The 22,264-nt window shown below is 42.0% G+C and overlaps 2 protein-coding genes across 3 annotated transcripts in view; one reads left to right on the forward strand and one right to left on the reverse strand.

The window, feature by feature from the left end:
• Nucleotides 1–11,780, reverse strand: part of GLT8D2 (glycosyltransferase 8 domain containing 2) — a 53,557-nt gene extending 41,777 nt beyond the window's left edge. The window contains exon 1 of the mRNA XM_069585232.1: nt 11,624–11,780. The gene's annotated coding sequence lies outside the window, so the exon portion shown is untranslated. The remainder of the gene's footprint in view (nt 1–11,623) is intronic.
• The window catches only part of HCFC2 (host cell factor C2), a 43,660-nt gene continuing 32,284 nt past the window's right edge, over nt 10,889–22,264 (forward strand). Inside the window, exons 1-4 of one of the 2 annotated variants that reach the window (XM_069585212.1) lie at nt 11,135–11,831; nt 12,318–12,554; nt 12,769–12,917; nt 14,314–14,474. In XM_069585212.1, the coding sequence (XP_069441313.1) occupies nt 12,873–12,917; nt 14,314–14,474 (206 nt within the window). In that variant the 5' untranslated portion in view covers nt 11,135–11,831; nt 12,318–12,554; nt 12,769–12,872. Of the gene's footprint in view, nt 11,083–11,134; nt 11,832–12,317; nt 12,555–12,768; nt 12,918–14,313; nt 14,475–22,264 lie in introns of those variants that run through there. The other variant, XM_069585211.1, reaches the window with a different exon arrangement.

Below are 22,264 nucleotides of genomic sequence, written 5' to 3' on the forward strand. Positions count from 1 at the left end.
AGACCCAAATGAGCAAATGGAAAATATCTGTGACCTGGCATTGTGTGATTCAGTGGCCCTGAATGTGACAATTAAGAAGGACAGAGCAAGAGTGTATGGATGTGAGAGCTGGACCATAAAGAAGGCTGAGCACTGAAGAATTGATGCTTTTGAACTGTGGTGTTGGAGAAGGCTCTTGAGAGTCCCTTGGACTGCAAGGAGACCCAACCAGTCCATCCTAAAGGAGATCAGTCCTGGGTGTTCATTGGAAGGACTGATGCTGAAGCTGAAGCTCCAATACTTTGGCCACCTGATGCAAAGAACTGACTCATTGGAAAGACCCTGATGCTGGGAAAGATTGAAGGCAGGAGGAGAAAGGGTCGACAGAGAATGAGATGGTTGGATGGCATCACTGACTCAGTGGACATGAGCTTCAGCAAGCTCTGGGAGTTGGTGATGGACAGGGAGGCCTGGCATGGTGCAGTCCATGGGGTTGCAAAGAGTCGGACAGGACTGAGGAACTGAACAGAACTGAACTGAGCAAGAATGGGGCTTCCCTGGTGGCTCAGCAGTAAAGAATCCACCTGCCAATGCAGGAGACTTGGGAGACACGGAATCGATTCCTGGGTTGGAAAGATCCCTGGAGAAGGAAAGGGCAATCCACTCCAATATTCTTGCCTGGGAAATCCCATGGACCGAGAAGCCAGGCAGGCTGCAGTCCACAGGTTCTGCAAAGGGTTGGACATGACTTAGCTACTAAACAAGAACAACAAGAAAGAGCACAGGAGGAGCTTCAGTCCTGATGGCTCTGGGAGTCACCATAGCAGCCTGAGCTATTTATGGAGCATATAACCACGTGAGGAAGACAAACCTGGATCAGTTAAGTTGCTCTGGTCAGGTTTCAGTTACTTGCTTGAATGCAGCCCTATGCAATCTATATGCATTTTCCATTTGTGCTGTCATTAGTCAACACAACTCCAATTATCTGAGTTATTATTATTCCATGTTTATTTCTTATTGGTTGAAAGCCAAATGTTTATCAGTTTTTACCCAATGGGCCTGCCCTGGTTGAATGTTTTACTTTGTATATAAGTAGGTAAGATAAAGTCTGTAAAAGCTGATAAACATGACTGGAAGGAAAGGGAGCATTGGGCAGTAGCAGTGACTTACAGCCCTGGGACAGGCTAACGAGCTCTATTTATGGCCTCGGTCTCCCGGGGCTGGGCTCCAAGATCAACTGCATGGGGGCAGGAAATATGACTCTGAGGGCTTCAATTCCCTCTCCCTGGCTGATGGGGGCTCAGTGATGGGTCATCTCCTTGTCTGGAGCTCAGATGCTCTGTCTCTTCTCTGCCACTCCCTTAGCTGAGACAATTGTGCCCATGCTTGACTCTTAGCATGCTGGAGTCCCCTTCTCCCCATGAGATGAGTGCTTTCCCTCCTTCACTTCTGTGCCAGTTCCTTGCTCTGGTCGTAGGTGTAGGCTCTCCCTAGCCCGGAGTCCTGTGTTGGTCCTGCCAGTGCCCTCCCTCTCCAGGCCTTGGCTGCTGCTCTAGCCATGGCTGGAGGCCTGTGATCCGGGAGCAGACCTCTCAAACACCATCTGCCTCCTCCATGGTGGGAACAGAGCCTGCCCACGCTCTCTGCTGTTGAGCTCTGCCCACCTGCTGGCGCTCCTCAAAACCCAGCTCAGACTGCTGCCAATAAGCCCTTGGCTCGAGTCCTCGATTGAGATTAAGGTGTCCCTTGGACATGGCAATTTTACACTCTTAACCGAAAATACTGCACTGTCTGCCGCCTCTTAGCACCAGCCCCTCCCTCCATCCTATAGCTCAGGATGAGTAGAGACAGTAGTAATGTAATGAAAATGATAGAAATGAAACAATCTATTATGTACTGTGTGCTAACCACATGCCAGGCACTGCTTAGGCACAGCACTTCCCTTGTTGTGCACAGTGTCAGCATATATTTCAGGCACCATATAAAAAACTACACATTTCAGTATAGTTTAATAACATCAGTCCCCCTACAACACAGTTCAAAACTGTTACCACAGTATACCAACTGTGAGTAACTGGATAAGCATAAACTTTGCTGTTAGCTTTTCAGTCTACAAAATTATTATGCTGATAACAGCATGATTTTGTGACCAATCATGTCACTTCTCTTACAATCTATAAGTGATTGGTCAGTGGACTGTTGTTATTCAGTTTATGTACAGATAGCAAAGCATGTAGTTGTATTGCTTCCTTAATTCCCAGTGATAAACTCATGTGACATCTATAAAAAACAGATAATAGAATTGGCCAACAAAAAAAGCTAGCAAAAGAGATAAAAATGGGGACTTCTCTGGCAGTCTAGGGGTTAAGAATCCACCTGCCAATGCAAGGGATGCAGGTTCGAGCCTTGGTCCGGGAACTCATATTCTGCAGGCTTTGGGGCAACCAAGCCCCCTGTGCCACAGCGTGCAACATCTGAAAGCCGCAACTACTGAGCCCACCCACCTGCAGCCTGTGCTCCACAACAAGAGAAGCCACTGCAGTGAGAAGCCCACGCACCCCAACTAGAGAGTAGCCCCATCTCATCACTAGAGAAAGCCTGCAAGCAGCAACGAAGCCCCAACAAAGCCAAAGCAAACAACCAACAGATGATAACGGTGGGAGTGAAACTCACATCAAAGGTAAACAGAGGTAGAGAAGAAATAGCCGGCTGTGGGATGATACTGTCACTATTCAATGCTGGCTATGCAGCCAGAAAATTTGAGTAAAGGGGATTTTACGAACATAAATAAGGAAAGTCGTTGTGATAAGGGTGGAGATGTTCCAGAGGGATTGACACAGGCAAAAAAAATCACATTAAAGAAACTCTCTAAGGTATTTCATGATGCTGAAAGTGTTAAGGATAGACTATGGGATGCTGATCCAAACTTAGAAAGGAATATGATCATTTTCTAAGGCACAGAATAGATGCTTACTCCCTACAGTATGTTATATTACAAGAAGGCAAGCACTGCTCAGTTTCATACCAACAACAACAACAAAAAACTTAGATAAGTTTTATACCAAAAAACTTCAACTCTTGGCTAAATTTTGTACCAAAAAAAAAGCCACAAAACCAACCCAAAACATTTAATTTTCATCTTCAATGGGTCCACTGTTTTAAATTACAGTAAAAAAAATAAATATGAACTCTATTTTTTTGTTTCTTTAGACAGTTAAAACCAACAACAAGAGAACTTTAAATATTTTGACAATTTTTAAAGATGAAGAACATAACAACTGTAGTTTTTCCCACTGAGAATTAAGACCTCTTTGATAGAAGTGATAGTGATAGTCACTCAGCCATATCCAACTCTTTGCTACTCATGGACTGTAGCTCACCAGGTTCCTCTGTTTATGGAATTCTACAGACGAGAATACTGGAGTGGGTAGCCTTTCCCTTCTCCAGAGGATCTTCCTAACCCATGGATCCAACCTGGGTCTCCTGGTTGGAGATTGGCCTCCTGGTTGCAGGCAGATTCTTTACTGTCTGAGCCGCCAGGGAGGCCTAAGATCTCTTTGCAGGTTTTCAACTTCTGTGGTCATTTTCACGGAACTACACTCTCCTACAAAGCAAGCACAGCCTGTACTTTACATGTATTATCTCATTTGATATTCAAAATAACGTTAAGAAATAGATACTATCATCATCCCCATTTTTTAGACAGAGAATTTGAAGCTCAAAGAAAATAATTCGACTGAGACCACATACCTATTATTATTATTCTTTCAATCTTAAAGTCTTTTTAGAATTCCAAATATATAGGTTTATTTCTCTTTGCACTTTGAAGATGTGCTGGGTCTTCATTGCTGCACTTGCGCCTTCTCTAGTTGTGGTGATCAGGAGCTAGCGGTGCTTGGGCTTCTCTTACTGCAGAACACAGACTCTGCTGCAGCACTAGGGATCAGTATCTGTGGCGCACCAGTGTAGTTGTGGCATGTGGAATCTTCCCAGACCAGGACTGAACCTGTGTCCCCTGCACTGGCAGGCGGATTCTTAACCACTGGACCACTAGTGAAGTCCCCAGCTAATGAAATGTTAATATACCAAAAGCCCAAGTTCTGGCCAATGAAACCTAACGGCAGGTGTGCTGGGTGGTTTCTGAGCAAAATGCTTTTCCTCCTTGTAAAATGAGAGTTCTAGTTCCTTGTCCTGGATGTCTTCCTATTTCATGCCTTTGGGCATTGGTTGTGTGGGGACCCAAAGTCCAAAGCTACAACAACCTTCTTTAAACCACAAAGGAAAGGTTGAGAGAAATTCAGCGCTGCTACCTGGAACTGTAACACTGTTGAACTGCTAAAATAACCTTAGACTTACCTACCCCAGATTTCTTCTGCAAGATAATTGTCATATCATTTAGCCACACTGCATTGGATATTATGCTACTTGTAAGAGAGAGCATTTCCAAATGACATACTCTTTTGCTATGAGTTAAATGCTTGTGTTTAAAAGGCTCCAAATTCACTGCAGTTGGTGACTGTAGCCATGATATTAAAAGATGCTTGCTTTTTGGAAGAAAAGCTATTACAAACCTAGACAGCATGTTACAAAGCAGAGACATTACTTTGCCAACAAAGGTCCATGTAGTCAAAGCTATCATTTTTTCCAGGGAACATTTCACGCAAAGATGGGCTCAATAAAGGACAGAAATGGTATGGACCTAACAGAAGCAGAAGATATTAAGAAGAGGTGGCAAGAAGAATATACAGAAGAACTATGCAAAAAAAGATCTTCAAGACCCAGATAATCACGATGGTACTATCACTCACCCAGAGCCAGACATCCTGGAATATGAACTCAAGAGTGCCTTAGGAAGCATCACTACAAATTCTATCACCTCCACTAGTGGAGGTGATAGAATTCTAGCTGAGCTATTTCAGATCCTAAAAGATGATGCTGCGAAAGTGCTGCACTCAATATACGAGCAAATTTGGAAAACTCAGCAGTGGCCACAGGACTGGAAAAGGTCAGTTTTCATTCCAATCCCAAAGAAAGGCAATGCCAAAAAATGTTCAAACTACTGCACAATTGCGCTCATCTCACACGTTAATAAAGTAATGCTCAAAATCCTCCAAGCCAGGCTTCAACTGTACATGAACTGTGAATTTCCAGATATTCAAGCTGGTTTTAGAAAAGGCAGAGGAACCAGAGATCAAATTGCCAACATCTGCTGGATTATCAAAAAAGCAAGAGAGCTCCAGAAAAACATCTATTTCTGCTTTACTGACTATGCCAAAACCTTTGACTGTGGTGGATCAGCACAAACTGGAAAATTTCTTCAAGCAATGGAAATACCAGACCACCTGATCTACCTCTTGAGAAATCTGTATGCAGGTCAGGAAGCAAAGTTAGAACCGGACATGGAACTACAGACTGGTTCCAAATAAGGAAAGGAGTATGTCAAGGCTGTAATGCTGGGCTGGATGAAGCACAAGCTGGAATCAAGATTGCCGGGGGAAATATCAATAACCGCAGATATGCAGATGACACCACCCTTATGGCAGAAAGTGAAGAAGAACTAAAGAGCCTCATGATGAAAGTGAAAGAGGAGAGTAAAAAAGTTGGCTTAAAGCTCAACATTCAGAAAACTAAGATCATGGCATCTGGTCCCATCAGTCCAGTTCAGTTCAGTTCAGTCGCTCAGTCGTGTCTGACTCTTTGCAACCCCATGAATTGCAGCATGCCAGGCCTCCCTGTCCATCACCAACACCTGGAGTTTACTCAAACTCACATCCATTGATTCAGTGATGCCATCCAGCCATTTCATACTGTCATCCCCTTCTCCTGCTCCCAATCCCTCCCAGCATCAGAGTCTTTTCCAATAAGCCAGCTCTTCTCATGAGGTGGCCAAAGTACTGGAGTTTCAGCTTTAGCATCATTCCTTCCAAAGAACACCCAGGACTGATCTCCTTTAGAATGGACTGGTTGGATCTCCTTGCAGTCCAAGGGACTCTCAAGAGTCTTCTCCAACACCACAGTTCAAAAGCATCAGTTCTTTGGCACTCAGCTTTCTTCACAGTCACTTCATGGCAAATAGATAGGGAAACAGTGGAAACAGTGACAGACTACTTTTTTGGACTCCAAAATCACTGCAGATGGTGACTGCAGCCATGAAATTAAAAGATGCTTACACCTTGGAAGAAAAGTTATGACCAACCTAGACAGCAGAGAGATTACTTTGTCAACAAAGGTCTACCTAGTCAAGGCTATGGTTTTTCCAGTAGTCATGTATGGATGTGAGAGTTGAACTATAAAGAAAGTTGAGCACTGAAGAATTGATGCTTTTGAACTGTGGTGTTGGAGAAGACTCTTGAGAGTCCCTTGGACTCCAAGGAGATCCAACCAATCCGTCCTAAAGGAAATCAGTCATGAATATTCATTGGAAGGACTGATGTTAAAGCTGAAACTCCAATATTTTGGCCACCTGATGTGAAGAACTGACTCATTTGAAAAGACCCTGATGCTGGGAAAGATTGAAGGCAGGAGCAGAAGAGGATGACAGAGGATGAGCTGGTCGGATGGCATCACTGATTCAATGAACACAAGTCTGTGTAAACTCTGGGAGTTGATGATGGACAGGGAGGCCTGTTGTGCTGCAGTCCATGGGGTTGCAAAGAGTTGGACACGACTGAGCAACTGAACTGAACTGAACTGATGTATGGATATGAGATTTGAACCATAAAGAAAGCTGAGCGCTGAAGAATTGATGCTTTTGAACTGTGGTGTTGGAGAAGACTCTTGAGGGTCCCTTGGACAGCAAGGAGATCAAACCAGTCCATCCTAAAGGAAATCAGTCCTGAATATTCACTGGAAGGATAGGTGTTGAAGCTGAAGCTCCAATACTTTAGCCACCTGATGCAAAGAACTGACTTACTGGAAAAGACCCTGATGCTGGGAAAGATTGAAGGCAGAAGGAGAAGGGGGAAATAAAGGATGAGATGGTTGGATGACATCACCAGCTTGATGGTCATGAGTTTGAGCAAGCTCTGGGAGCCAGTGATGGACAGGGAAGCCTGGCATGCTGCAGTCCACGGGGTCGCAAAGAGTTGGATACAACTGAGGGACTGAACTGAACAGAAATGTTTGTATCCCCATCCAAATTCAAATGTTGAAATCCTCACACCCCAAAGTGATGGTGTTAGGATGTAGAACCTCTGCTCTTGATCTAAGGTCATGAAAGTGGGGCCCTCATGAATGGAATTGATGCCCTTATAAGAGATCCCAGAGAGCGCCCTCATCCTTTTCACCCGATAGGAAAGAGTGAGAGGTCAGCAGTGTGAAACTTGCAAGCGAGTCTTCATCAGAATCTGACCATGCTGGCACCCAAGTCTTCCCGCCTCAAGAACTGTGAGGAATAAACGTGGGTTGTTTAGAAACCATCCAGCCTGCAGTGCTACAGTAGCCTAAACTGTCTAAGACATCTCTAACCTTTTCATCTGGATTCTTCCTCAGGACCACAATCATGTTCACGTTTCATCCCTGGAAAAGAATAAGAACAGCTTGCTCTGTACGCAGCCATTCCTCCCCTCCAGCCACTGTTTTTTCTTTCCTTTCAAGGGCAAGTCTGTGTAAGAAGTAAAGTATACATGTTATCTGTGCAGCCCCACTTGTTATTCATTCTTCGATCTTCTGTGGCTTCCCTCCTCCCACTCCACTAAGTATTTTAATCTAGGCCATTAATAACCTCCTTGTCTGCAAATTCAGCAGATGCTGCTTCTTGGTCTTTTTCTTATCTGACCTCTCTATGGCTCTTGGCTTTGATAACCACTTCCGCTCTGTGAAAGCCCCTTTGCCTGCGGCTTCTTTGACATCGCCCTCACCCAGTTCCCTTTTGACTTCTCCGGCTATTTGTTCCCCATTTCGTTCATGAGAGCCTCCTTCTGTCTTTATCACTTAGAAGTTGGTTTCTTTAGGGTGCTATTCTGCCTCACTCTTCCCTTTCTACACTCTTCTCCTAGATGGCAACTTGCATTCATAAAGTTTCAAAGATTGAAGGTAGCTTTCTTGAAAACTGGGGACCTATTCTAGACTTCTCATTTAAGCAGAGCTGAGCTGAGTCATAGGTACTCTGTTAAAATATCTTTCATAGTGGATTAAGCATCTTGTCACATATTGAAATGTGTCCCCCAAAAAGGTATGTGAAGTTCTAATGCCCAATAAGCTGTGATTGTGACATTTGAACACAAGGTCTTTGCAGCTGTAAACAGGTTAAGATGAGGTCAGCAGGTGGGCCCTAATGTGATATGACTAATGACCTTCTAAGAAAAGGAAAAGAGACACAGACCAGGGAGGACACCATATGAGGATGGAGGCAGAAGTTGGAGTGATGCGGCTACAAACCAAGGAAGGTCTATGATTGAGAGTCACCACCAGAAGTTAGAAAGGCAAGGAAGAATCCTTCCCTACAGGTTTCAGAGGGATCATGTCCCTGCTGATACCTTAATTTTTGATTTCTAGACCCTAGAAGTGTGAGACAGCACCTTTCTGTGGTTTTAATCCACATGGTTTGTGGTACTTCATTATAGCAGTCTTAGGAAACTAATACAGACCTGTCCCACCATCCTGAAGCTCCTTATCTAAGCAAGCAGTTATCACTTGTAATCTCTTTTGTCTTAACATTTTGCCTTCATCTTTCTCTTAGTTCAGAGGTTTTCAGACTTTCAAATATCATACACCAGTTTGGATTTTTTAAAATCTGAGTATCAACATTGGGTTTGCAACTTTTAATTTTACCCTTAGTCTTTTGCTATAAGGACATTAAAACAAAAGCAAAACAAACTACCATTCACTTACAAGAATCATTTATAAAAGCTAGGACATTTTAACACTAAACTCTCAGAATAAAGTACAGTTCTTTAAACGAAATATTTAATGTTTTATGAAAAACTCATTGCTCTATCCCAACTTTTCCAGTATTGTTTCAGATAAAAAATATATAACCAAAACAGTTAAAAGCCCATGGTATGTATGTAACAACAACAACAACAAATCAGTACATAAATATTCATAGCTTGCTTTGTTTCCAGCCATCTTCCTATTCCAAGGTCTCTTTGACCATATTATGAGGTTCAGGCATTAATCAGCAAGAGTAAAAATTTGAGAAACAGGAGCTGTAAAGAATAGTAAGAATTCCTTCTTAAAAGGAAGAGAATGACCTCTCAAAAGGAAGTTTAGATGAATGAGAAGGTGGGAGAGGCATGGTTAGGTTTGAGAGAGTTGGGAACAGGAGATGAGCTAGGCATATGAAAGAAACTAAAATAAGAGAAGGAAAACCAAAATTTTAGGAAATTTGGTCTACACTATGTGTATTCCCTCTTTGATATCTTAAGAATGTGAGGTAGGGATTTAAATTGCTTTAATTCCCCACCCCCACCCCCACCACCCCAGCTCCCCTTCCCCCCCAGGCTCCTCCCTCCCCGGCCCAAGACTTTGAGTGTGATTCTTTATAGGACCAGATCACAAGGCAGCCCAGACTTAGAAGGGTTACTTATGACTGCATTCCGGAGAAGGCAATGGCACCCAACTCCAGTACTCTTGCCTGGAAAATCCCATGGACGGAGGAGCCGGGTAGGCTGCAGTCCACGGGGTCGCTAAGAGTCGGACACGACTGAACGACTTCACTATGATTTTTCACTTTCATGCACTGGAGAAGGAAATGGCAACCCACTCTGATGTTCTTGCCTGGAGAATCCCAGGGAAAAGGGAGCCTGGTGGGCTGCCGTCTATGGGGTCGCACAGAGTCAGACACGACTGAAGTGACTTAGCAGCATGACTGCATTCAGAGGAAGTATGGTATAGTGGTTAGGGGTTGGGGCTCTGGAATCAGAAGTTGTGCCTTTGAATCCTGGCCCTAATTCTTCTCTGCTGGGAGCCCACGAGAAAATTACTTTTCTGTGCCTCATTTCTCCATTCACTAAAAGGAGAAAACAGCACCCACTTCACTGGATTGTTGGGAGAATCATGAGTTAACACATATAAGGCAAGGAGGACAGTGCTTGTCAATGAAATACCCTCAAACGTCTGACAACAATAAAACAGAAATCTATACATAATCTCCCACCTGCTTAAACAAAACAGCTTTCGCGGCTCACCGTTCCTAAACTTCTTGGCATGGCACCCTCCAAATCTGATCTGCCCTATTTGTCTTGGCAAGCTTGGCTCCGGTCTTCCCTCCAGAGTTAGCTGCAGGCGGCACGCGGCGCTCGCAGACCCCCGGTCATGGTCCAGATTCCCTCCCTTCCCCAGACCGGCTCCCCCTATCCCCAACGCCCGATCACCCCCGCCCGCCTCTCCCTACCCCTCATCACCCCCGCCCGGGTCCCCCCATGCCCCCGCCTTCGTGGGCATCCTCGCGGCGCCTGGGCACGCATGTCACGCCCTCTGCGGAGACCAACTCCCCTCTCCTCTCGCCCCGCTCCCGGCACTTCAAAACCTCTAAGCGAGCTTTTCTCTTGCTGTGCTGTCATAGATTAAAGGGTCTGACTCGCCTGCACATCCTAGATGCTCAATTAAAGTGACCGTAAAGGGAAACGCTCCATCTTCTCCTGCAAACACAAAACTGGAGGTACTGGGTGGGGAGGGGAGACTGGTCAGCAGGAAATTTCTTTCCATCCTAAAATCCGCTGCCCCGGGTGCCAAGACCAGCCACGTCGCCCGGGGGTAGGGGCGGTACTCCCTTCCAGTACCTCGCCCCCCACCCTGCCCCGCCCCGCTCCGTTCCGCTCCTCACAGCCTTCCAGCCTTGCCCTGGACCCCCGCGGTCACGTGACCATCATCCCCACCTTGGGGTACCGTCCCTCGCCCCAAGCGCACAGCTGGAGGCCGGTCCCCGCCCTCCCCCGGGAGTAGCGGCGCCGGAGCGGGCGCGGTGCATTGTGGGCAGAGGGGCGGGGGTTGGGAAGATGGCGGCTCCCAGCCTCCTCAACTGGAGGCGGGTTTCCTCCTTCACGGGGCCGGTCCCCCGCGCCCGGCACGGACACCGAGCGGTGGCCATCCGGGAGCTGATGATCATCTTTGGAGGGGGCAACGAGGGCATCGCGGATGAGCTGCACGTCTACAACACCGGTAGGCGCGGCGGCGGTTCTTCGGCCCCTCCTGCGGGAGCCGCGGAGGGGGAGGGGAGACGAGGCGGCGGCCGCGGCCCTGACAGCTGTCACCGCCGGGTCACTGCCTTCTCCGACCGGCGGCGAAGAGTGCGGCTCGGCTGGGCGGCCCCGCTCCCGCAGCGTCTCGGGCCGTAGCGCCGTTTCCCCGGGTTGCGCTGGGGCGGAACCGGCCCCGGAGCGGGGCGCGCCGGCCCTCTGGCAGACGGTCGTGGACGCCCCCCTCCCGGCCCGCGCCAACGCTGCTGGCGGACGTAGGCGAGAAAGACTGTTTCCACCCGCCTGGGCCTCTTCCCGAAGTCTCGCCCGCTCCGGTGCCCCGAGATCCCTCCCTGTCAAAACCCAACTCCAAACGAGCGCTCCTCGGGGCCTTTCCTGTCTTTGCTTTCCTTCCTTCGTAGGAAGAGAATATAGGGAAAATGAAGAGGGAAAAGGAAAGGCCTTCTGGTACTTTCACCCCCAGTTGAGCCCCGTATCTGGCAGGTGGCAGTCAAGATATTTACCCCGTTCTCAGCGCTCTTAACTGGCGGGGAAGTGGTTCGTGGGTGAGACCGGCGCCCGGGTCTGCGCAGTTCGGTGTGTGTGCCCAAGCTCAGCCGTTCGGCGCTCGGCGATCTGGGAGGGCCGTCGGCTTCAGCACCACTGCGGATGAGAAATGCCTCAGGCCGCGGAGGCCCTTGCCCTTGAGTACCTCTGTGGAATATAAGGGAGGTTGGAATTTCATTTTTTTCCCACTTGTAAATACACCAACTGTCATAAGAAAGCTGTTTTCTTGGTGTAACGTTAATTAATGAGTTTCAGATCAGCGTCGCGGTCCTTAACTTTTCTCTGGCCGAATAGCTTAATTGTAGCTGTCATTTAGAAATGAATAAAATGGTGGAGTAGGAGAAATTTTTTATTTTCTCACCTTCTCCTCCTTCTGGCACCCCAACTTAAAAAGTTAGAAAGTTAATCGGTACTTCGGTAGAATGTGAAAATCTTGGCTTTGAAGTTAAGTTAGACCGAGTTTGAATTTTGCTCTGCCAGTTGCTTAGGATCCGCGCTAAAGTTAACCTAAGTGTCAGATTTTTCACTTGTAAAATGGAGAGGATGATACTCCCCAGGTAGGGTTTTTGTTGAGAAATGAAATGATATATAGATCAAGGTTTTTCAGCAGCATGTCTATTGACATTTGAACCGGATAATTTTTGGTTTTAGGGGGCTTTACTGTGCATTGGGCTTCCCTGGTGGCTCAGACGGTAAAGAATTGGCCTGAAATGCGGAGACGTGGGTTCGGTCACTGGGTTGAGAAGGTCCCCTGGAGGAGGGCATGGCAACCCACTCCAGTATTCTTGCCTGAAGAATCCCCATGCAAGAGGAGCCTGGCGGGCTACAGCCCATGGTGTAGCAGAGTCAGACACGACTGAGCGACTAAGCACACGGATACTGTGTATTGTAAGATGTTTGGCAGTCCTAATCCTCTACCCACTAGCTGCTAGTAGTACTCTCGCCCTTCCACTATGACAGCTAAAAATTTTTTATTTGTCCCTGACCGCGCAAAATCATTTCCAGTTAAGAACCAATGATATAAACGATCCTTATAAAAGTACATACTCATAGTTTATGATAACTTTATTATAATTGGTTTTCATTTTATTTTGGCTACTAGTTACAAATCAGTGGTTCCTACCAGCTGTTAGAGGAGACATCCCTCCAGGTTGCGCTGCCCATGGATTTGTCTGTGATGGTACCAGAATATTAGTATTTGGGGGAATGGTTGAATATGGAAGATACAGCAATGAGTTATATGAGTTACAAGTAAGTGTATTTCAAATTTATTATCTCAGACTGAAATGGTAATAATGATATTGCTCTTAATTCTTTGAAAGATTGCAAAATATTTCATTAACATGCTGAAGATAAGTGTGAGCTCCACATTTTATAGCTTCAAGGAAAACATTTCCACTTCACTAAAAAGCCAAAGTTTCTAATGTAATTCTTTTTCCAATACCCAGTGCAACATTTGTAACATTAAGATATCTGTTACTTAGCATCAGTTGTACAAGTTATATTTGGGCTTTTGTATCTTAGTACAGTCTTTCTTAAGCTTTAGCCTGCAACAGAAGCAGGGGGCGGGTTTGCGAAAACAGATTGCTGAGCCCCGCCCTCAGTTTCTGAATCAGTATTGTCTACAGAGAATTTGCATTCCTACTAAATTCACACCTGCTGCTGATCCCCCGGACCATACCTTTTGGAAAACTTCTGCCTTAGTTATAAAAATTATTCCTCTAACACTAATAATCCCCATCCCCACCCCCACCCACCCCCAACCCTGGCAATGCATACAGAAGAGGTAACAGTTTCAGATAGCCTTCCAATTTGACTCTCCAATGAACCGGCTCAGAACCCACTGTGACAGCCCTGACTAATTTTTATTCCTAAACTGTGCTTATATTCCCAAGGCTGTGATCATGAGGGTGTTTGGTAGTTGGCAGATGTAGATGGATTATGCCTGTTAATAAGCAGTTCATTTCAAAAAATTTCAATCCATGACTAGAGAGTAAGTTTTGGAGTTTGGTTTGTTACATTGGAGTTTGGTTTGATCTTTACATTGGACTTCCGTAGCAGGCCAGTGGTTAAGACTCTGCATTTCCACTGCAGGGAGCACAGGTTCTGTCCCTGGTTGGGGAACTAAGATCCCACATGCCCTGTGGTGTGGCCAAGAAAAAAAAGTTGTTTTTTATGATCTTTATGTTTATTTAAAGATTAAAATATATACCATTCATGGATTAACTAATTTCAAAAGGTGAGAGTGCATAAGTTACATGTAATCTTAAAGTTGTAAATAATTTTGAATTCCTCATTTGGAAAATATTGGGTTGGCCAAAAGTTTGTTTGAGTTTCCCCATGATATGTTGCTGAAAAACTCTAACAAACTTTTTGGCTAACCCAATATTTTATGATTACTAGTGTTAATGATTATTAGCTTAGTTTGCCATTGTGGAAAGCTGTGAATATGGAAGACTAGACTGATTTTCTGTTGGAACACCCATTTTAATTTCAGAATTTATTTAGTTATTTGTCATTTGTCCCCAAAGTAGTTTATTGAAGCCTTCTGATTGGATTCAGATTAAAATGTATTGGTATGATATTTTAGTATTTTAACAGGAATGTTTCGTGATTTTGTCTTAGTGTATTTATGTTCTTTTTTTAGGCAAGTCGTTGGTTATGGAAAAAAGTGAAACCCCATCCCCCTTCTTCTGGTTTACCTCCTTGTCCTCGACTGGGACATAGCTTCTCTTTATATGGTAACAAATGCTATTTGTTTGGTGGCTTGGCAAATGAAAGTGAAGATTCAAACAATAATGTTCCCAGGTATGCCAACACTTTTTCAGATCAAATGTTTATTTTATGGTTTAGATTAAGAACATGTAATTTCTTCCATCTTTAATTATTAAAAGCAATGAAGCTTATCCCTTTGCATTTGAACCTAACAGTGAACAAATTTGTGTCCTTTTGTGATTTTTCCTTAGTCCCTGGAGTATATCAATTTTCAAAACTGTGCCTTTTTTAACCAAATCATCTTACTAAATTGGTATTAATATAACTGCTTGTGACAGTTATATTGTATATGTTGAGCCATAATGTGTTTTAGTTGTTGTAAGTGATAATGAAAGGTAACAAATGGTTATTTACAAATTATATTTCTCAGGGAATTTGGTGACAAAAATCTGAATAGCAAATGAAGGCCTTCATTTCCATTTTTCACATAGGAAGCTGTTAAGAGTGGTTCACACAAGCAAATACCTTTAGAACCAATCCTCTTCTTTTTTCAAACAGAATTAATCACTGCCTCTTTTCTTTTTGCATAATGTTTTGATCACATGGTCATTATAGCATTCAGGATTTGGAGGTTTAGAGTCCACAGGACTGTTTTCTGATTCACTGCTTACCATGTATGTGTCCTTTGGTGGAAGTAATCTAAGCCTGTTTTCTGGGTGTGATTAAATACATACCTTCCAGTGTCATTGTGATTGCTAAATAAGATCATTGGCATAATTTTCAAAGCACTTTCAAGTTGCCATCAGCAATATCAGTAGTTGTCATCACCATTATAATGTGTCTTTTTACCTACATGAGATTAATCTTAGAGCCTTACCTTTTTTTTCCCTACAAACTTGAAAAAAATAACATATGCTGAAACACGTAGAAAATTTGGAAACTAGAGAAAAAGAGGAAAATTATGTATTCCCCATACTAATCCAGATACTTTTAGTACATGTCTTTTTTCATTTTTCCATTAAACAGATTTGTTTTGAGATAATGACTTGTGAAATTCAAGGAATCAGACAATGTACAAAGTTCTTTTTCACAGGATCTCTGTTCCCCAACATAGGAAGGCACACATAATTCAATTTGATGTGTATGTTTGGGACCTTTTTCATATAACACATTGTATTAGTCAGTTTTTGTTGTGTTAAGGGTAAGCTTCTCAAGTTTATGCTGCTTGAGAGAATAACTAGATACATGTGATGCTTTTTAAAGCCTTGATTAAAGCCAGCACATTCATTTCTGTTGACATTCCATTGTTCAAAGCAAGCTGTAAGGCCAAGACCTGAGTGGGTGATGCAAGGATACATGTTTTGCTTTCTGGGAGAAGGGACTTGGGAATGTTAATCTGATTCTACTCTTTTTTTTTTTTTTTTTTTAATATAAGTGAGAGCTTTCCTTTTGCTTTAGGACTTTGGGTGTTTACTTGAGTTTTTTTGTTTGTTTGTTTACTTTTAATAATATATCTTTACATGGCAGTAGATATGGATTGCCCTGTTATTAACAGTGGAAAAGTAGTCTGAGTTATACAAATTATCTAACCATTCCCCTACAGATGGACACTTAAATATTTCCATTTTGCTATTATAGTTTTTGCATAATATGAATTTTTTTCTGGGATTGATACTTATAAATGGAATTGGGAAGGAGATGGTGATGATCAAGGATACATTTTAACTTTGTTCAGTTCAGTTCAGTTCAGTCGTTCAGTCATGGCCGCCTCTTTGTGACCCCATGAACCACAGCACTCCAGGCCTCCTTGTCCATCACCAACTCTGGGAGTTTACCCAAACTCATGTCCATTGAGTTGGTGATGCCATCCAACCATCTCATCCTCTGTCGTCCCCTTCTCCTCCTGCCTTCAAGCTTTTCCAACATCTGGGTCTTTTCAAATGAGTCAGCTCTTTGCATCAGGTGGTCAAAATATTGGAGTTTCAGCTTCAACATCATTCCTTCCAATAAACACCCAGGACTGATTTCCTTTAGGAAGGACTGGTTGGATCCCCTTGCAGTCCAAGCGTCTCTCAAGCATCTTCTCCAACACCACAGTTCAAAAGCATCAGTTCTCTGTGCTCAGCTTTCTTCATAGTCCAACTCTCACATCCATACATGACCACTGGAAAAACCATAGCCTTGACTAGATGGACCTTTGTTGACAAAGTAATGTCTCTGCTTTTGAATATGCTATCTAGGTTGGTCATAACTTTCCTTCCAAGGGGTAAGTGTCTTTTAATTTCATGGCTGTAGTCACCATCTGCGGTGATTTTGGAGCCCCAAAAAATAAAGTCAGCCACTGTTTCCCTATCTATTTCCCATGAAGTGATGGGACCAAATGCCATGATCTTCGTTTTCTGAATGTTGAGCTTTAAGCCAACTTTTTTACTCTCCTCTTTCACTTTCATCAAGAGGCTCTTTAGTTCCTCTTCACTTTCTGCCATAAGGGTGGTGTCATCTGTGTATCTGAGGTTATTGATATTTGTCCCGGCAATCTTGATTCCAGCTTGTGCTTCATCCAGCCCAGTGTTTCTCATGATGTACTCTCCATATAAGTTAAATAAGCAGGGTGACAATATACAGCCTTGACGTACTCCTTTTCCTATTTGGAACCAGTCTCTTGTTCCATGTAGAGTTCTAATTGTTTCTTCCTGACCTGCATATAGGTTTCTCAAGAGGCAGGTCAGGTGGCCTGGTATTTCCATCGCTTGAAGATTTTCCACAGTTTGTTGTGATCCCACAGTCAAAGGCTTTGGCATAGTCAATAAAGCAGAAATAGATGTTTTTCTGGAACTCTCTTGCTTTTTCCATGATCCAGCAGATGTTGGCAATTTGATCTCTGATTCCTCTGCCTTTTCTAAAACCAGCTTGAACATCTGGAAGTTCATGGTTCACGTATTGTTGAAGCCTGGGTTGGAGAATTTTAAGCATTACTTTACTAGCGTATGAGATGAATACAGTTGCACAGTGTTTGAGCATTCTTTGGCATTGCCTTTCGTTGGAATTGGAATGAAAACTGATCTTTTCCAGTCCTGTGGCCCCTGCTGAATTTTCCAAATTTGCTGACACATTGAGTGCAGCACTTTGACAGCATCATCTTTCAGAATTTGAAATAGCTCAACTGGAATTCTATCACCTCCACTAGCTTTGTTCATAGTGATGCTTCCTAAGGCCCACTTGACTTCACATTCCAGGATGTCTGGCTCTAGGTGAGTGATCACACCCTCGTGATTATCTGGGTCGTGAAGATCTTTTTTGTATAGTTCTTCTGTGTATTCTTGCCTCTTCTTCTTAATATCTTCTGCCTCTGTTAGGTCCATATGATTTCTGTCCTTTATTGAGCCCATTTTTGCATGAAATGTTCCTTTGGTATCTCTAATTTTCTTGAAGAGATCTCTAGTCTTTCCCATTTTATTTTCCTCTATTTCTTTGCACTGATCACTGAGGAAGGAAGGCTTTCTTATCTCTACTTGCTATTTTTTGGAACTCTGCATTCAAATAGGTATCTTTTTTTCCTTTGCGTTTTGCTTCTCTTCTTTTCACAGCTGTTTGTAAGGCCTCCTCAGACAGCCATTTTGCTTTTTTGCATTTCTTTTCCATGGGGATGGTCTTGATCCCTGTCTCCTGTACAATGTCATGAACCTCCATCTATAGTTCATCAGGCACTCTATCTATCAGATCTAGTCCTTTAAATCTGTTTCTCACCTCCACTGTATAATCATAAGGGATTTGATTTAGGTCATACCTGAATGGTCTAGTGGTTTTCCCCACTTCAATTTAACTCTGAATTTAGCAGTAAGGAGTTCATGATCTGAGCCACAGTCAGCTCCTGGTCTCATTTTTGCTGACTACAGAGCTTCTCCATCTTTGGCTGCAAATAATAGTCAGTCTGATTTTGGTGTTGACCATCTGGTGATGCCCATGTGTTGAGTCTTCTCTTGTGTTGTTGGAAGAGGGTGTTTGCTATGACCAGTATATTCTCCTGGCAAAGTTCTATTAGCCTTTGCCCTGCTTTATTCTGTACTCCAAGGCCAAATTTGTCTGTTACTGATATTTCTTGACTTCCTACTTTTGCATTCCAGTCCCCGATAATGAAAAGGACATCTCTTTTGGGTGTTAGTTCTAGTTAGGTTCTCCTGAATCAACGTCCAAAGAGATGGAACAATTTTATACTCCTAATGGCAGCATACAAGAGTGCCTTACACCCCTGGCAATACTGAATCATCTCACTCTTCTTAGTTCTTGCCAACATAATTGGTGAAATATATTTCATAGGTTTATTTAGATTTATTTTTAAACTATAAATGAGCTTAATTAACAGTGCTTATTGAATAGTTACAATTCCTACTCTGAAATTGTTTAGGTCCACATTTATTTTTGTTTAAAAATTGATAATATACCATAACATTCATCTTTTTTATATGTACAATTCATAGATTTTTAGTAATTTATAGTGTTGTGTAACCATCACCACCATCCAATTCTAGAATATTTCCATCATTCCAAAAAGAAACTTTTTTTATTGGAGGATAATTGCTTTACAGTGTTGTGATAGTCTCTATGAGCTTCCCTGGTGGTTCAGACAATGATTTCTGCTGTATATCAGCTCGAATCAGTCATAATTATATATATATATATATATCTCCCCTCTCTCTGTAGCCTCCCTTGCTCCACATTCCACTCATCTAGGTCATCACAGAGTGCCTGCTGGGCTCTCTCTGTGTTACATAGCAGTTTCCCACCTATGTCAGTGCCACTCTCGCAATTTCTCCTAGCCTCTCCTCCCCTCTCTGTGTCCACAAGTCCATTCTCTATATCTGCGTTTCCATTTCTTCTCTGTAAATAGGTTCACCAGGACTGCTTTCCTAGATTCCATATATATGAGTTACTATAAGAAACTTCTTATCCATTTGCAGTCAGTCCTTATTCCCATACCAATACCCACGTAACTACCAGACTACTTTCTGTCTCTCAGATTAGCTTTTCTGAACATTTCATATACATGTGATTTTGTGCATTTATCTTCTTTCACTTAGCGTAATATTGAGGTTCAACCATACTGTAGCATGTAGCAAATGTTTTTTCCTTTTTATTGTTGAACAATACTCCATTGTACTGGTATGTCACATTTTATTTATCTGTCATCAGTTGATGATTTGGATTGTTTCCAATTTGGGGCTCTTATAATAATGCTGTTATCATCTGCCTACAAGTCTTTCTATGGATATGTATTCATTGCTCTCGATTAGATACCTAGTAATAGAACTGATGAGTCATGTGGGAAATTTATATTTAACTTTTAAGCACTACTGGACTGTTTTCCAGTGACTACCATTTTACCTTCCCACCAGCAATGTATAAGGGTTCCAAATTTTCCACATCAAATGCTAACATTTGTTATTGTCTGTCTTTTTGACTGTAGCCAACCTAGTGGGTATAAGGTCATGTCTTATTATGGTTTTGGTTTGCATTTCCCTATTGACCAATGATGTTGAGTTTCTTTTCATGAGCTTTTTAGCCATTTATATATCTTCTTTGGTGAAATTTCTTTTCAAATCTTTGTTCATTTTGAAATTAAATTGTTTGATATAGATGGCCAATAGGCACAAGAAAAGGTGCTGAACCTTGCTAATTATTAGAGAAATGCAAATCAGGATAACAATCAGGTACCACCTCACACTGGTCAGAATGACCATCATTAAAAAGTCTACAAATAACAAATGCTCGAGAGGGTATGGAGAAAAGGAAACTCTCCTACACTGTTGATGGGAATATGAATTGGTATAGCCACTATGGAAAACAGTATGGAAGTTTCTAAAAAAACTAAAAGTTGTCATATGATCCAACAATCCCACTCCTGGGCATTTTTCCAGAAAAAACTATAATTCAAAAAGATACATTGCACACCTATGTTCATAGCAGCACAGTTCACAATACCCAAGGCATGGAAACAACCTAAATGTCCATAGACAGATGGATGGATAAAGAAGAAGTGGTACGTATATACAATGGAATATCACTTGGCCATGAAAAAGAAGGAAATACTGCTATTTGCAATAACATGGATAGACCTAGAGATGATCATACTCAGTGAAGTAAGTCAAAAAGAGAAAGACAAATACCATATAATATCACTTAATGTGTAGAATCTAATATATGATACAAATAAACTTGTTTATGAAACAGAAATCGACTCACAGACATAGAGAACAGGCTTGTGGTTGCCATGGGGGAGGGATGGATTGAGAGTTTCAGATTAGCAGGTGCAAACTGTCATATAGAGCTGGGTAAACAACAAGGTTCTGCTGTGTAGCACAGGGAGCTATATTCAGTATCCTGTGATAAACCATCATAGAAAGCAGTATAAAAAAGAATGTATATAGATATGTGTAACTGAGTCACTTTGCTGTACAACAGAAATTAATGTAACGTTGTAAATCAACTATACTTCAATACAGTAAATTTTAAAAATAAAATTTAGTTGCTTGTATTCTTATTATTGACTTGTAAGACTTCTTTATATATTCTAGATATGTTTGTTTTTTAAAAAATCAAATAAATGATTTGCAAATATGGATTATGCTTTTAGCATCCTTTTTAAGAACTGTTTGCCTATCTCAAGGTCATAAAGATTTGTTCCTCTATTTTGTTCTAAAAGTTCTATAGTTTTGTCCTTTACATTTATATCTATGGTTCTTTTTGAGGTAATTTTTATGCCTAAAGTAACTGAGTAAATTCATCCTTTTACATACGGATATTCAATTTTCCCAACGCTATTCATTGTAAAGATTATCCTTTTCTCATTATATTGTTCTGGCATCTTTGTTGACTGTCAATTGACCCTAACTGTAAGAGTTTGTTTCTAGACTTCTAATTCTGTCTGACTGATCTATATTTCTGGTCTTATGCTCATACCACATTGTCTTAGTTACTGTAGCTTTGTAGTAAGTTTTGAAATAGGAAGATCTGAGTTTTGAAATTTTGCTCTTTTTTCAAGAATGTTTTCGCTATTCTGAATCCTTTGCATTTCTGTGTAAATTTTAGGATCATCTTGCCAGTTTCCGCAGAAAGTTCTCCTAAGATTTTGATAGGGAATGTGTTGACTGGATATATCAATATTTGGAGAGTTTCTGTCTTATTAGTATTGAGTCTTCTAGTCTATAAACATGGAATGGCTCTACATTTATTTAGATCTTCTTTAGGTTGTTGGTCAGCAATGTTTTCAGATTTCCAATGTACTAATTTTGCTCTTGTTTTGTTAAATTTATTTTTAATCTTTTATTCTTTTTGATGACATTGTGACTAGATTTGGCTTCTTAATTTCATTTTTGGATTGTTCATTGCTAGCATATAGAAATAAAGTTAGTCTCTCTCTATGGATCTTGACCAGTATATTGATCTTGTATCCAGTGACAAGATTTTATTATTCTAATCATATTTTCATGGATTACAGTTTTTCTTTTTATTGCTGTTTTTTGTATGTTCTATATATTTATGTATTCTAAATAATATTTTCCAAGTCTTTTGTTTGCTTCCCCCCTTTTAAGAGTTTTCCTTTTTCCTTTATCAAGTATGATGATATATATTTTTTAATGGCTTTCTGGCTCTGTGTCTTGGTTATTAAGAAGACTTTCCTATCCCAAAACTATAAAAATAATTTTTCTATCATGTATTCTAGTACATTCACAGTTTTGCTTTTTATGTTTAAAATGTTAATGCACTTGGAATATATTTTTGTAGGTTTTTACTTTTTCTTCTGAATGAATTTTCTGTTCTCCCACAACCATTTGTTAAATAAGCCAGTCTTCTTCCACCTCCCCACTGTTTTGAAGTCCCATGTC

Source organism: Ovis canadensis, chromosome 3 (assembly GCF_042477335.2).
Source record: "Ovis canadensis isolate MfBH-ARS-UI-01 breed Bighorn chromosome 3, ARS-UI_OviCan_v2, whole genome shotgun sequence".
NCBI lineage: Eukaryota > Metazoa > Chordata > Mammalia > Artiodactyla > Bovidae > Ovis > Ovis canadensis.